Raw genomic sequence first — 15,131 nt, 5'->3', positions numbered from 1 at the left:
TATGACCCCAGCTGACTTCCTGCCCTTTGGGCAGGGGGCTGGACTCGATGATCTCCCGAGGTCCCTTCCAGCCCTGATGTCTATGAAAGACTAATTCTTCCACGTTACTTTATCTGACAAGTCAAATACAATAGCTGACTGTATACATTCCTTACATGTACAATGTTATTAATTCTTAACAGTGTTTGATTGTAACAATGCATTAAACCATTGCAACAGTAGATTCATAGATTGTAAGGCTGGAAGGGACCTCTGAAGATTGTTACATCCATCCCCTGCACCAAGCTGGAAAGATAACTGAGGGGGTCAGGTGATCTCAGCAAGGTGACTGCCCAGTATCCTCTTGAAGATTTCCAGGGTAACCAATTGCACCATCTATGGAGGGAGCTTATTCCACAGTCTGGACACCCTGACTGTGAAGAAGTCTTTCCTAATGTTGAGCCTGAATTAGTCTTCCAGGAGTCTGTGGCTATTATTCCTGGTTTTCTCTTGGGGTGTCCTGATGAACAGTTCCCCTCAGTGAGCCCTTGATGTACTCCTCTAGTGTAGCAGTAAGCTGCTACCAGGTCCGCTCTCAGCCTTTTCCTCAGGCTGAAGAGTCCCAGATCCCTCAGCCTTTCCTCGTATGGCTTGCCTTTTAAGACTGATCATATGGGTGGCTCTTCTTTGGACTCTCTGAAGCTTGTCTGCGTCCTGGTTAAAGTGTGGTGCCCAGAACTGGATGCAGTACTGCTGCGGTCTCACCAGTAGAGCAGAAGAATCACCTCCTTGGTTTTGCTGGAGATGTATCAATCAATGCATGCCAGAGTATCATTTGCCCTACTGGCTACAGCATTGCACTGCTGGCTCATATTCATACTGTGGTCTATTATTACCCCCGGGTCCCTTTCATTCGTGGTGCTAGTCAGTTTGGTGCCGCCAAGTCTGTAAGCATGTTGGAGTTTGCTCGTTCCGAGGTGGAGCACTTTACATTTTTTGATGTTGAACTTTACCAGGTTCTGATCCGCCCAACTTGCTAGCCTGTCTAGGTCTGACTGTATATGTAGCTTATCTTCAAGCATGACCATGCTCCTCCATAACTTGGTGTCATCCACAAACTGGGCCAGTGAGCTTTTCACCCACACATCCAAATTGTTAAAGATGTTGAAAAGTACTGGACTGAGCACTGACCTCTGCAGGACACCGCTGCCCACTTCTTGCCAGGATGACACAGATCTGTTCATGATGACTCTCTGGGTTCCATCCTGCAGCCGGTTTCTCACCCACCTGTCTGTCTCCAAGTTAAGCCCAGAATCCTCCACAAAGTCCTTGTAAGGACATTGTGGAAGACTATCTCAAAGGCCTTTTGGAAGTCAATCTGCTCTCGTGTCCAGGTAGTGAGTTACCTGGTCATAGAAGGAGTTGAGTTTGGTAAGGCAAGGCCTGCCTTTGACAAAGCCATGCTGGCTGTCATTTGGCATCTTACCTTCTGTAAGCTTATCACAGATAGACTCATCGATGAACTTTTCTAGGATTTTCCCTAGGATGGAAGTTAGGCTGACTGGCCTATAGCTACCCAGGTCCTCCCTCCTGCCCTTCTTGTGGATGGGCACAACACTGGCCCTCTTCCAGTCCTTAGGGACCTCTCCAGAGCACCATGACTTGTGGAAGAGTTTTGCCAGGGGTTCTGCAATGGCTTTGGTCAGTAGTACAAGGTTCAGAGGTTCTGTAGTTAAGACCACAAGACACCCAAATTTCTCTGAATTTTTTTATTCAAGAAAAAAAACCCACAAATACTTTACACTATTTACAAATTATATTTGGTTATGTTATTTACTTAGCCAAAACTAAAGTGCCTAGATATTTAGAAAATAATAATAACTGTTTCATAGTTAGTTTAACATCTGAAAGTTTAACTTTATGGTTAGCATTTCTCAAGAAATACAATTCTATGAAACCTATAATCTTGTTTTACCTAACCAAAAAAAAAAAAAAAAAAAAAAAAGTTTCTGTAGAAACAATCTTTATATTTGTTTGGGTTTTTTTGTGGAGTACTATATAAAATATTTCTTCTTGAAAACATTGTTAGCAAACAACAGATATTGCCCTAATTATCAATATTTACATATCACATTTGATCCTGGGTATGACCATAAACTGCATCTGACTGGAAGGCCTGGTAGCATTATGGTAGGGTTACTCGTAGTGGGGTAGCTCTTATCAAATACCACAATGTTGCAATCTCCAGAGTAAGGTGAATATAAGGCATCTCAAAACCTTAGCCCCCAGTGCCTTGTGAGTCTTCTGGTTGGAGAAAGGCTAAGGGATGTCGCCTTAACAGAAATATACTGTCACTGAGGTGTTTGCTGATCTACAGCAGAAGCTACAAACCATGAAAGCACTGAATGTCTGGACCTGATCTGGCCTCTAGATTCTGTCTCAGGGGGGATGGTAGGTCTTGGGCAGCCTCAACATCTCCCAATTCTTGCTAGGTGTACACATTGAAGGTCTTGGTGTGATGGTCACAGGACTCCGTACAAGCGAATTCATCACACACTTAACTAGATTTCTTGTATGTACACCATGATTCAGAGGATTGATGGTTGCCTACTACTTATCACATTAAAGTTCTGACACAGCTGGAGCACGAGTAATTGTCAAATCAACTTATGGAAAGAGTTCTTGCATGCAAGTTCTTTATCAAGCCAGACTGCAGAGCAATTTTCACAACAGTCAGCTTGAATAATCACTTACACAAAGAAAACACAACTTAGAGAACAAAACATTCTTTAACTGGAAACAGGTTACTGACAGACTGAACGAACATAGTTTCGGAGAAAGTGTTCAATTACAGGTAATAAGAGAATTCTTGATACAACAGGCACAGAGTATTTTTTGAAGAAGGAACAGCCTTTAGGAGTGAAAAGTGGCACAAATACAGAGCTGCCAACAACTAGAATAACTGTAAATAAGGAGACTTCCAAACCATCATGATTATTGCTATTCATATTTAGGAAAAAAAAATCCCCAAACCCAGAAACACTCCTTATACCAAGTACAAAATAAAGCAATTCAACCTGGATCATGAGCAAATCACTGTGATATTCCATTCTATTGGGGAGCCACTTACAATACATGTAAAAAGTGTATTTGCTATTTAAACCAAAGAGGCTTCGAACTATGTATGCATAATCTACCTGCAAAGTTAGACACCTTAATTCAGGAAAGTCAGAACACTTCACTGTAATTTTAAATACTTCCTACAAGCAGGGTATATCATCTCCAGTAATACACTATTTAAAACTGTGATCAGCTGGCCTCGGAAGCCTTTCATTAGAACAGAGAAAAAAAATCAAAATCTATTTCCATTTTGATGGCTTTAAACTTTAGAATCCAGAACGCCATCAAGTGATCAAATTAAGTAACTACAGCAAATTACCAAAAATATCTTCTTGTCCTAATGGTTGACAAAGAATGGTAAATATTTTCAATCTGGCAAAAAAAAAAAGATTGCTAAGAGTTCCATTAATTTATGTAAATTACATTCCTTTGAGGAAAAATAGTTAATCATTTTTAGAACTTCTTTCCTAAGAGGGCTTCTGTGTTCAACAGTAACTTTTTCCTGATTATTACTCAGCATGCTAACATACCACTTTCCCCAAGGGTAACATACGAATTGCACAATACAGGCGCTGTATGCAAAACAAATTAATAAACCTGCAAACATAAAAGATAGCTGTTTCAACAAAAATGTTAATATTCACAGTACATGCTTTTTAAGGAAGTGGTATGCACTGTTTCGATTAATGCCGGCTTACAGAGATTATTGTTGTTCCAGAGAGGATACCATCAATTCTGGTCTAGGTCATCTACTCACGTTCCAAAAATCAATATATAGTACATAAATGATTCTTAATGTAAAAAGATTTAGCAAAAGATAGAACGTGCTAGAAAGTTCTTTGATAAGACAATTGTTCTATAAAAAAGGAAAGCTGATTTCCAAAATAGTACTGACAAAGGGACTAAAAATTCCCATTGTCGCTAAATTGTCCCATTGTCCTTTTGAGAAGGAAGATGTGTAAAAGGGCCAGGAAGGCACAAATGACTTGCCTTCCTTCCACAAAGCCTTTAGGAATATGAAAGTTCTTTACTTGTACACTACCATTAACAAAGCACTGATTGCTATAGCAGACAATAGAACTGTGTTATATACATACTTCTGAAAATTGACAGGTTACTAGACTTACTTGTTATGCTGTCAGCTACATTAGCATCGATCTCTATTATGATTCCCACTTAATTTTCAGGATTCTGTTTTAAGAAGTCATATACTGGAAGTTTGCAAAAACTTCAAGATGTCAATACAAGGATTACAAGTGACATTGTATAGTCCTCAGTAATGCTGTTCTTCTCAACTCATGGCTAAATGTTACAGTCAACCTTGCAGTTAGTGTTTATATTCAGTCACAGACTCCTCTTCACCAACATCTATGAGCATATCTAAGGGCACATGAGGTTTGTCATAGCCAGAAAACTTCATTTGGTTCATTGAGGTTTGAGTATCAGTGGTGAGGGGCTTGGAGTTTGAAGAAAGCTCCTCATGCAATTCCATTTGGCTACTATTAGAAGTAAAATAGTTATCTTTTACATCAGAACTCTGTTCAGTATTAGGAGATAACTGTGAAGTGCTTCCTTGAATGCCCCCCTCTTCTGTTGTGCTTGATGTTTCCTGGGAATTGAGAGAGCATGCTTCTTCACAGCTGTCCTCACGGCTAGGAGTCCTAGTTACTTGTTCTTCTTCTATCACAGTTACCTTATCACATACTGGCATCTTGGCTGATGATGAGGTTATGACAGAGATATACTTTGTTTCTTGTTCTAAAGTGTGGCGTGCGTTCAGGTTTCTTACCACAGCGACCTTAAAAGGTAAAGACAAATATTTTTATTTGCATATACATTAGCAGTTTATTACTTTCAGTCTCTAACAGTCAAAAAGAGTCGGAAACAAATACAAAGTTATAATATAAATTTTAAAATTCCAGGACACCAGAATTCAAGTCAGAGTTTGCAAACAGAGTCCAGTAGAGGTTATGTCACCTATGGCCTTGACACTGACTGGCTATAAGCCTTTTACGTGAGATAAGAAAAAAAGTATCAAATCCACAACTAGTTATCAAGAACCTCAAAAAAAGTCTTTTTCCCTCATTACAAGTTGTTATTAGGGCTTTACAGCAGGGAGAGGAGAAGTAGTGTAACTTGCTGAAAAAGATACAAGGTACCTTGGGATCAATTTATTTTCTTGGATTTATAATTACTGAAGACATAAAAGTAGCAATTTTAAGCTACCAAGAGCTCAGCCTTTCAGGCATCCATCTCTCCAGATACTTTAAACTTCATGCAACACAAAGTGAGCAAAAGATGATTTAGGGTCCCTTTTCTGCATAGGTATATAAACAAAAGGCAACCTGAAAGTTAATGGACAAGTAGCTACTGCTTAGAAGTTGAGAGAAGAGAAAAAGAGGTATGAGAGGTTAGGATACAAAATACTGGACTTTTAATATTAAACCTATTTGACCCTGCCATTTCGAACAGATAAAATCCAACTCAAACATATCCTTAAAATTTGTTGCAAGGGGAAAGAATTCACTTTATAAATATAATATGTAACCACAAGAAGTGAAATTTAAATAAAATTGTGTAAAACTATTAACAAAAAGGAGAAAAAATTCTATTGTTGCTAAAACATTTGCACCTATAACAGTTTTGACTTCTCAATACCAGTTCAAAGGTAAACGAAGAAAAGATACATTTACAGATTATCCCTTATTGGGATCTGAAGGTGCGTGTAGATAAAATGGAGGCCCTAAATTGAAGCAGTGGGTTTTAAAAAACACGGCTTCAATTTAGGACTGATTTAACCCCTGTGTCATGCACACACCCTGCTGACTTACCTGCCCCTCCAGCGGGGAGGGGGGGTGAGCCGCTGGCGGGCAGATTGTTCCCTTGGCTGCGGGAGAGGGCTGGTGCTTCCCTCTGCAGCAGCTGCAGCCCCCCACCCCCTCCAGGTGGCACCTGCCCACAAGCACCCAGTTTGGGCAGTCCTAGGGGGCACCACATCTGTGGAGGGAAGCACAGGGCCCCCGCACAGGTCAGGCAGGCAGGCTCCCGGGGGGGGGGCGGGAAATAAAATAAATAAAGGCTTGCTGCTTTTCTTGGGCAGAGCTTGCCTTCCTGGGCTGCTGCCAGGCTGCCTGCAGGGCTTCCTGCAGAGCTGTGGTGCTGCACGGAGCCCAGCACTTCACTCTGCAGCTGGAGGGGCAGCAAATTAAAACTCTTTGAAGGAGTTTTAGTTTGCTGTGCCCCAAGTCATTTAAGGTGCATTACACCGCTGAATTTCCTACAGCAGCTGGAAGCAATGCGCAATACCCCACCAAGGCATACAAACACCAACACCATTAAAGTGGTGCAAAAACATTTAGCCCGCTTTTAAGTGTCATGCATACACGTCTCTAGTTTTGTCTACACATGGCCTAAGCCTCCACGTTAGGAAGGTATCTTCAGCCTTTGTGCTGCTCCTTGCTCTGAACAAAGCAAGAATTGAAACAAAGACACGCCTACTCATCTTTTTACAAAACAAGGAAGTTAAAGAGGAAAAAAAATTCCCACAGCAGACATTTCCTGGCACCAGCAAGGAGATTTCTCATAGCCAGGTGCTAAAGGTTCCTTGAAATTTAGCAACAATCATATGTTATGTCTTTTACTGACATAATTTCCAGCTCTAGTAAGAAATTTGAACCCACTTGGCCTTTCTATCAAGCCTTCTAGCAATTAAACTTCTCGTTACAACTCAGACTAATAGTTTAAGAATTAACATACCACCTTACAATAACTATATTTTTTCTGTGTTGTGCACACGTGCAAACATACACATATTTCACTGTCACACACCTAGTGCACTTGAATTGGAAACTGTTGGTTAGCAATATTTGTTGAGTGCGTACATGGCCCCATGTTATTCGTACATCCAACTGTAAAGAAAAGGCAGTTGGGATAGGCATCTCATCTCCTTTATTACCAGTATCTTGAGGGCCTTTAAAGTAGCAGGAACTGAGGAAAGATTGTGAAACATATGGAGAGCACATTCTAATACTACCATTTCACTAAGTGTGTATGCACATGTTTTTGGGGCAATTTTCCAGCACAGTAAAGGCTTCTAAACGGAGACTGAAAATGCTTTGCCAGTCCTTGAGTTATCCTTGGATATTTCCTCAACTGCTTAAAACTGTGTAAATGTACTGAGAGAAAACCAGTACCATATCATTGTCCTATACATGTTGACAACAGAAACGTTCCTCACAGAGGCTAAAGATAACTTTTTTACAATGATAGTTTACGATGCCGAGTATTATTGCTTGACTGATCACAAACACACACTGAAATCCAATTAGAAGATTCTCCAAGCCAAAATAAACTGCTGCATACATACAAAGAATGAAAGGGCACTTGCAGAAACTTCTGAACTATGCACATCTCTTGACCCTTGACAGAATTTGGCCTCTCACCCTTGCAGGTATGCAGTTTAAGAAAAAATACCAGCTGATAGATAATCTGATTTAAGGAGGCAGAAACCTTTGAACGAACTGGATGTAGTTTCAGTAAGACCTTGTCTTTACAGAAGACAGCAGATAGAGTGAGACTTGACATCACACAGCTCCCCCACCCCCGAGTTCCTTGACAAATATTCTACCATACCGCTCAGCTGCTAAATGGAACAGGAAACAAAGAAATTCTATTTTTGGTGGGCAGCTGGGGAGAACAGAGAAGGGAGCAGGATACCAGAAATTGTTAAATTAAGGTCCCATGGATGGAAAGACTTAATTACAGGAGGATAAATCCTGAACAGAAATTTTAAGAATCTTGCTACAATAGTGTGAGGGAAAAATTTAAATTTATAATTGTGTTCATGATGGGTGTGTAATTTCATTGATCTGATGCCTATTCCTATCAGAATAATGTATGTCAGACTTGTGAGCTGGAAGAAAATAACTGAGAGCAATGATATTATATACAGAATCTTTTCCTCTTAGATAGCTAAACATATCAAACAGTCTGCCTATGAATGAAAATTTACTGAACTTTTAACCAACAACTTCATTAAAGACAGCTTAATTTAGAATTGAGGGTTGCACCATGAGTGGGTACAAGACCTAAACATGACTGAAAAATTATGCCTGGGGGCAATGGTAAGACTATGGGATGTTGAAATTGACAAGATATGAAAACTATCTTGACTATTGTCTATACCAGGGCTATCAATTTCTGCTTCACTACCTCCACATAAGATTCTTCAGTCTTGTAGATGAGCAGTATGTACAAGTTCCGAAACCTAGGGACCAGAAACACATCTGAAATAAAACCCGAGCTATCTGAAGCAGTAATAGTTTTCTTCGTATCAAGGATATCTTGCTTCTTGCAAATCATCTGAAAGCTAAAAGACTGAAGAGATTCATGTGTGGGTCATAGGATCCTAGAAAAGTAGGGTTTTAAAGGGACCTCATGGGGTCATCTAATCCAGGCCTGACTAAACCATGCCAGCCAAGTGTCTGCCTAACATATATAGCAAATATTAGAGGGATGGAGATTCCACAAGTTCTCTAGGTAGCCTGTTCCAATGCTTGACCACCTCATAGTCCGAAAGTTCCTCCTAATCTCCAACCTAATTTTCCTGGCAGCAGCTTGAGGACATTGCTCCTAGATGATTCTGTGGCCACAAAGGACAGGATTATCACCATAATCTCTGGAAGTGCCCTTCAGGTATTTGAAGATTTATCAAATCCCCCTCATTTCTCTTCTCCAGACTAAGTCTTTCTCCTAGGAAAGCAAATGTCTGTACAGTTTCCCTTGTGGGAGATGCTGAAGCATAGTCTTCCAGCATCTCAGGATGTTTGGTGCCCCCCCACCCCAAGAGATAGTGCATTGCATGGACTGAACTCTACTGCTCCAGCCAAACAGGGAACAGAACACATCCACTTCACAATCCCTTCACATTGTGCTGCAAAGAGACAGGCTGACACTAAACAGTTTGGGTCAGCAAATCTGGGCTGCCCTACGCTCTGCTCCACCCAGCTTCAGACTGACTGATGGCACTTACAGAGAACACTGACATATACGCACAAGAGCCCCTTGGCTGTTCAGTGTCAGTGCTGCAAGCTCTCTGCTCCTCCAGGGCTCAACATTTGAATATTTGTTGAGTCTAAGTTCTTCTACCAGAAAACAGACCTGGGGGAACTCCCCCAGATCATCTGAACATGTGTACACAGCCCGAGTCTCCCATTAGGATCTATGTATGACCAGCACACTAACACTGGAACATATCTGTGAACAAGCACTTGGACTGCTAAATTCTTGAAAACAAATCGACTAGGAGTCAACTCAGTTAAAAAGGTAAAACCTACTGTTGAAAGAGAGTAAATTCTTACAAAGCTTACAATGCTTATAAATCCTGAGTATATATATAAGATCATGGAAGATGAGACAATAGACAAGACCCAGAAGTTTAAAGGATCCATACAGTTATAAGAAAGAAGAGTTACTTAACATAGCCTATATAGAAATTAAGCATACTTGAGTTAACATTTTAGTTCTATTGTAAGCTGCTCTGTTTATTTCTCTCTCCCCTACATGCTGCTTCTTAGGAATTTCAAATAATATACTGATTATAAGACTGAGTTTGTTGGATTTTAATAAATGAAATACTATTTATTATTGAACAGTAATGTGAACTCACCAGAGACTTGGGAAGTTTAATATTTTTCTTCTTTAGCTGGTTGTAAACATAGTATGATGCCAAAATTAGTCCAAAAGCAAGGAAAGCAGCAGTCCCAATTAAAATATTTGCTAATTTTGAAAGTAAGAACAAAGTTCGTTGTTAAATCAACACATTTCTGTAACATCTAGATAATATTAAAATAGAAATGACTCACAACCTTTATAGCAAATAAATCTTCTTGCCTTAGCTTAGTTTCATGGAAACTTGTCCATGTGCCCTTCTTTCTTCTACAAATACAACCAAAATACTTGCGTTTCACTGGAGGGATCCAGAGAACTAATAATCATAATTTCTAACAACCCATTTCCTCTGTCCTCTCTTATAATCTAAAAATCCTAAAGCACCTGTTCCTGTTTCTCTCCTTGAGACACTAATTTGTTTACTTCTTCATATAAGTGTGATGTTAAAACTGGACACAGCATGCCAGCTGAGGCTTCACCAACATGAAGCAGAAAGCAAGAATTACACTGCACATCTTCCATGTAATATTATGTGTTCCTGAAGAATATTTTTTTTTTAGCAATAGCACCATGTTGTTTGCTTATGTTCAATCAATGACTGACCTAGTGTTACAGATCTCTCTTAGTAACATCCAATTTTGGATTTGTGCATTTGATTATCTCTTCTGAAAATGTCATACTGTATTTCTTTGCATGAGATACACACCCTTTCCCCAAAACCCAGAGGCTGAAAATTGAAGCATATAAAGTATGTGAAGAAATATGGCAACAGCAATTTCTGCTCCAACAGCAAAAATGAAGTCTGCACAAGATCACAGGGAGCAGAAAAATGAGCAGGCACAGCTGTACTATACACTTATTTACCACAAGGAAAGACTTTTTTTTTCATTCTGTCTTTCAAAAACAACTTATGTATGCAACTTATCCCAGGGCGTGTTGTATGTAAGAAAATACAGTACCTTGTTGTGTTTTGAATGTTATTTCATTGACTTTAGATGATTTTTCTAATTTAGCAATCATTTTCAATCCTAATACTATCCTCTGACATGCCTGCAATATCTCCTACTTTGGTGTCAGCCAGAGATTAAGTTTTCGCTTTATTTCATCATGAGTCACTAATGAAAAATAAATGCTTAATACTAATAGGCCCAATACAAGCCCTACCTTTCAGCAACCTAACAAATACTTAGAGTTTCACAGTAAACCAATCACTTTTTTCAAGCAATTTTACATCCACCTTATTGTTTTGGTGAAGCCATCACACTATTCCCCCAGTGCTCACAAATAACACAGAATAATCTCACCACAGAAAGTTTCCAGTTAGAGGTCTCATATAACTTTCATTTTTTGAACAGCTGAAATTTTATCTGCTGGAACTATGGGTTTACAAACTGGGTGTCACAAACACATGTTCTTGTTTCATTCAGATTTCATCATTAAAAAGCATTTTAATAAGAGTTAGCAAGACAAATATACAACAGATGAGGGCTTTTTTGGGTGGTATATTTTATTGGACAAACTGTATAACTGCAATTAAGTTAGACAAACTTTTGAATGGAGTCCAGAACTGAAGAAGAATGTTTTGCATTTGAAAGTCTGTCCAACTATCCCAACTATACAGTTGGTCCAATAAAAGATATCATCCCCAAAAAATCCTTACCTTTCATAATTCCAGAGGCATCATGCCTACACCACCACTCTAACAGCACCCGTCACCTCACAAAAAAACCTCTCACCACTGTTAAACTCTCATCACTATATTTACATATTTGTGACAGGGTGGTGTCAGGGCACCCCAAAAAAAAATTCTCTCCCCACCCTGTTCTCAGGATACTTCGCCCCATACTCACCCGCCATGCCTTATTGTTCTTGTAAATATATACACTGTGGGAGGCTGCCTTGATTGTAACTGTAACGACTACTCTTTGTGGCCTTATGAGCCAAACACGGCTCCTCACCTCCAATACCTCGTGTTCCATGCCTCACAGATGGAATACAGTTTGTCACATCTGGGCCACCTTCTAGCTCATGCCTCAAACTGGAATGGATTCAGCTATCACATCCAATTACTGCCCCCAACTGGGACACAGCTTGACTCATGCCTACGCTGGGCTGTACTCAGTCATCATATCTAGTTTACTTTATTCACATCTGGTTTGTGCTCCTACTGGGCCACCTTATAACTCAGTCCTCAACTCATCTTGGGCCTATTAACTCAAGGCCCTACTCAGGCCCCTCAGCTTTGTCCTCAGCTACACTGAGATCTGGCTCACTCCTATCTAGACCTTCTCAATTGTCCTCAAACCTGACTCAGGCCTGCTCAGACCCTCTCAGTGTCACCTGAATCTACCTCTGGCTTGCTCAGGCCTATCCTATCTTACATAGACCTGGCTCTGGTTTGCTCAGGCCTTCTTCCCTTCACAGACCTGGCTCCAGCTTGCTCAGGCCTTCTCCATTTCATCCAGACACAGCTCTGTTCTGGTCAGGCCTCCTCACATCCCTAACAGGGCAGCTGGACCCCATGGCCCAGATGCTCTTCCTTCCTGCCCCTCACCTTTCTGTTAGGGTGAGCTCCATTAGCCTTCCCCTTCCATGGGGTAACCCACAAGGCAGTGGGGGCTGAGGTTTTCTGGCACCCCACCCTCACCTTTCACTGGAGTGACATAGGCGTGGCATTTACTGGGGGCTGTCCTGCAAGAGGCAGGCCTACCACGTCAACCAACCCCAGCAGGGTGCAGCTTTTGGTCTTACCCAAGGCCATCATCAGGCCTATCTGGTCTTAGTATCTTTCCTTGTGGCCCTCTCCTGGGCGTTATCAGGCCCTCTGGCCCTGACTCCATGTCACAGTTCTCCTGGCCCCAACCCACTACCAATACTCCTTGGATGACTGCCATGAGCTATGATGGCCCTGGTCCCTACTTCTCTGTAGTGGTCCCATTCCTTCAGGACTTTCTCCCTCCCTGAGGCCCTGGCCCCATTACCAGGCCAGTTGAGGTGTCAGGCTCTCTGCAGCTCTGGCTGCCTCTGCAGTAGTCTATTTCACCCTTTAGGCCCCCATAGGCCCAGGCCCTGGCCAGTCAAAGTCCTCAGCACCAGTAACATTGGCCATTAGCCCTCTCCCATCCTGGGTCCTCCCTCCTGGGCCCCCTTCAGGTACCTCTTTTTCTGGATCATATCCACCCCTGCTGTTCAGGTACGCTCTGGCCTTTTACCCGATCTCACATGCTCTGGCCTTAGCTCTGTTGTCCCACTTAGTTAATCTCTGTGGCCTGATGACTTTGTCCTGCTCTCTGGGCTGGTCTGGTTCTTCCCCTCTCCCAGGCTATGGCCATTCACTGAGCAGGCCTAGCCTCTTTCTAGGCCCTAGTTACCTCTGCCCCTCTCTCCCAGGGCAGGCCTGCCTTCTCCCGGGGCTCTAGGTATGCAGACTTCTTTCCCTCTGGACTGGCCTAGCTCTTAACACAAGTATCACTCAGCCCCTTGCAAGGATATGGACCCCACTCTGGGTCCCTAGGAACCTCTACCTCCCTAATAGTTCCTACCCTATCCTCTGGTGGTACAGATGGTCCTCAGGAGCTGGTGTCTTCTTCCTGGTAAGTGATGCTCCCTCAGCTGCTCTGGTGTTGCAGCCATCCTCCAAGCCTGGACTCATGCCCTGTCTTAGCCCAGGCTCCTGCCAGCAAGCCGCCCCCTCATCAGTCATGTGAGGCCTCTCCTAATACACCCCAGCTGTCAGCCTCAGAGTCCGCTGACTCCTTAGCCGGATTGGCCTCACCTGTTGGGGCTCTACAGTAAGTCTGGCTCTTTTAAAGTGGTAAACATGCCCAGTGCCCTGCCACAATATTATATTTAACATGCAGCAAGAAGGTCACTCATTTGTCTCAGGCCCAAGCAAATTCAGAAGAAAATTTATATGCTTGCTCTAATTTTTCATGTTTATTATTCCTCAACTCTACATGTTTTACCTGGTCAAATAAATCACTTGTAGGAAGATAGGTATGAAGCCTCTGGAACTACAGAACTTGCCTAATGGTACCTTTGTTATTTGTTAATTATCCAACACAACAAAAACATTATGGTACCAACCAAGTAGAAAACCACAAAGCTGGTCACAAATGTTTTAAAATGTCCACTGTATGGACATTGTGGATCGGGTTATTAAAATTTTTTTTTTTTTTTTTTACCTAGTTGCCATTTCACAGGAACATGAAGACACGTTTCATTTGACTGGTCACCACGCATTCCACACCATGAATTAACTTCAGCTGAGACACAGTAGGTTAAACCTGCAGAAGCAACTGGAAGGCTTATACTGCATTTAAGCTCCTCACATGATTCCAAGTCTGTCTTAAGTTTTTCAGTCTGCAAGAAAACATATTTTTGGGGGTGTTTTAAAAATTTAAAAAAATTGAAAGCAATACTTGAAAAATGTCAATGAAGTACAATGGACAGAACAATGAACTATGTTACTGAATAAGGAGGACAGAAGTATTCCCACTATTTCAACCATGGTACTCAACATATCAAGGAATACTAAGTGAAAACCTTGATGGATTAGGTGACTAAATGGGGACACACAAAAAAGCTTCTGCAGAAATAAACGGATTGCATGCCATGAACATTCACAGAGAATGGATTAGGCCTCTACATTAAAATATCATGGATTCAGTTTCCAAATGTAATTCTTAATAATTTCTCGAAATCAAAGCTCAATTGTGGTAGATATAATTTAAAGTTAAAATACAAATATAGATTATTTGTTAACAGATCTCCTGTATAAAGTATACTGCCCTTTTCAAATATATAATCTAAAAAGTACCTGATTTTCATGGTCCTGAAAATACACTAGATATTCAACTTCATCACAAGAGTCAAGAAGATTGTCAGGTGGACAGGCAGGGTGGAAGATATCAACCTTCAGTTTACTGCTTTGAGTTAAAACAGTCAGTGTAGGTGTACCTATTTTACCTGAAACACAATTGTGCCTTTTATTAGTCCGAAAATTTTGATACAGAAAGAGATTTGGAAAAAAAAAACCAAAAAAAACATGAAAACAAAACTCGCGTACAAGATAAGTTTTGAAAAACTTTCAAAAGACATGCCAGAATTTTAAGAAGCAATCCAATAACAAGAATATTGAAGAAAGGAGGTGTGGGATGAATCTTGTTAATGTAACAGCAGTAATATCAAGAATGGGATATACTAGCAGTTGACAAACTGTGGGTTGTGACAGCAAACGGAGTCGCAATGTCAGCGAGTGAGGTCAGGGCACATGGTCTCTCCCATACCAGGTCTTGCCCACTGGGCTGCAGAGGCCCGGGGGAAGGGTAACAGGGCGGGGAGCCCCAAGCTTACAGCAGACA

The 15,131-nt window shown here is 41.2% G+C and overlaps 1 protein-coding gene across 2 annotated transcripts in view; it reads right to left on the bottom strand.

Annotated features, from left to right (window-relative positions):
* Positions 1 to 15,131, bottom strand: part of IFNGR1 (interferon gamma receptor 1) — a 37,611-nt gene that overhangs the window by 13,025 nt on the left and 9,455 nt on the right. The window contains exons 4-7 of one of the 2 annotated variants that reach the window (XR_002103744.1): positions 14,588 to 14,736; positions 13,953 to 14,130; positions 9,767 to 9,876; positions 4,312 to 4,897 (exon numbers count right to left, since the gene is read on the bottom strand). Coding sequence is in view for 1 of the 2 variants with exons in the window: in XM_019550186.1 (XP_019405731.1) it covers positions 4,427 to 4,897; positions 9,767 to 9,876; positions 13,953 to 14,130; positions 14,588 to 14,736 (908 nt within the window). In the remaining variant the exon portion in view is untranslated. Of the gene's footprint in view, positions 1 to 4,085; positions 4,898 to 9,766; positions 9,877 to 13,952; positions 14,131 to 14,587; positions 14,737 to 15,131 lie in introns of those variants that run through there. The other variant, XM_019550186.1, reaches the window with a different exon arrangement.

This window comes from Crocodylus porosus, unplaced genomic scaffold, assembly GCF_001723895.1.
Source record: "Crocodylus porosus isolate Cpor-Errol unplaced genomic scaffold, CroPor_comp1, whole genome shotgun sequence".
Classification (NCBI taxonomy): Eukaryota; Metazoa; Chordata; order Crocodylia; family Crocodylidae; genus Crocodylus; species Crocodylus porosus.
This window is presented reverse-complemented; position numbering and strand designations above follow the sequence as displayed.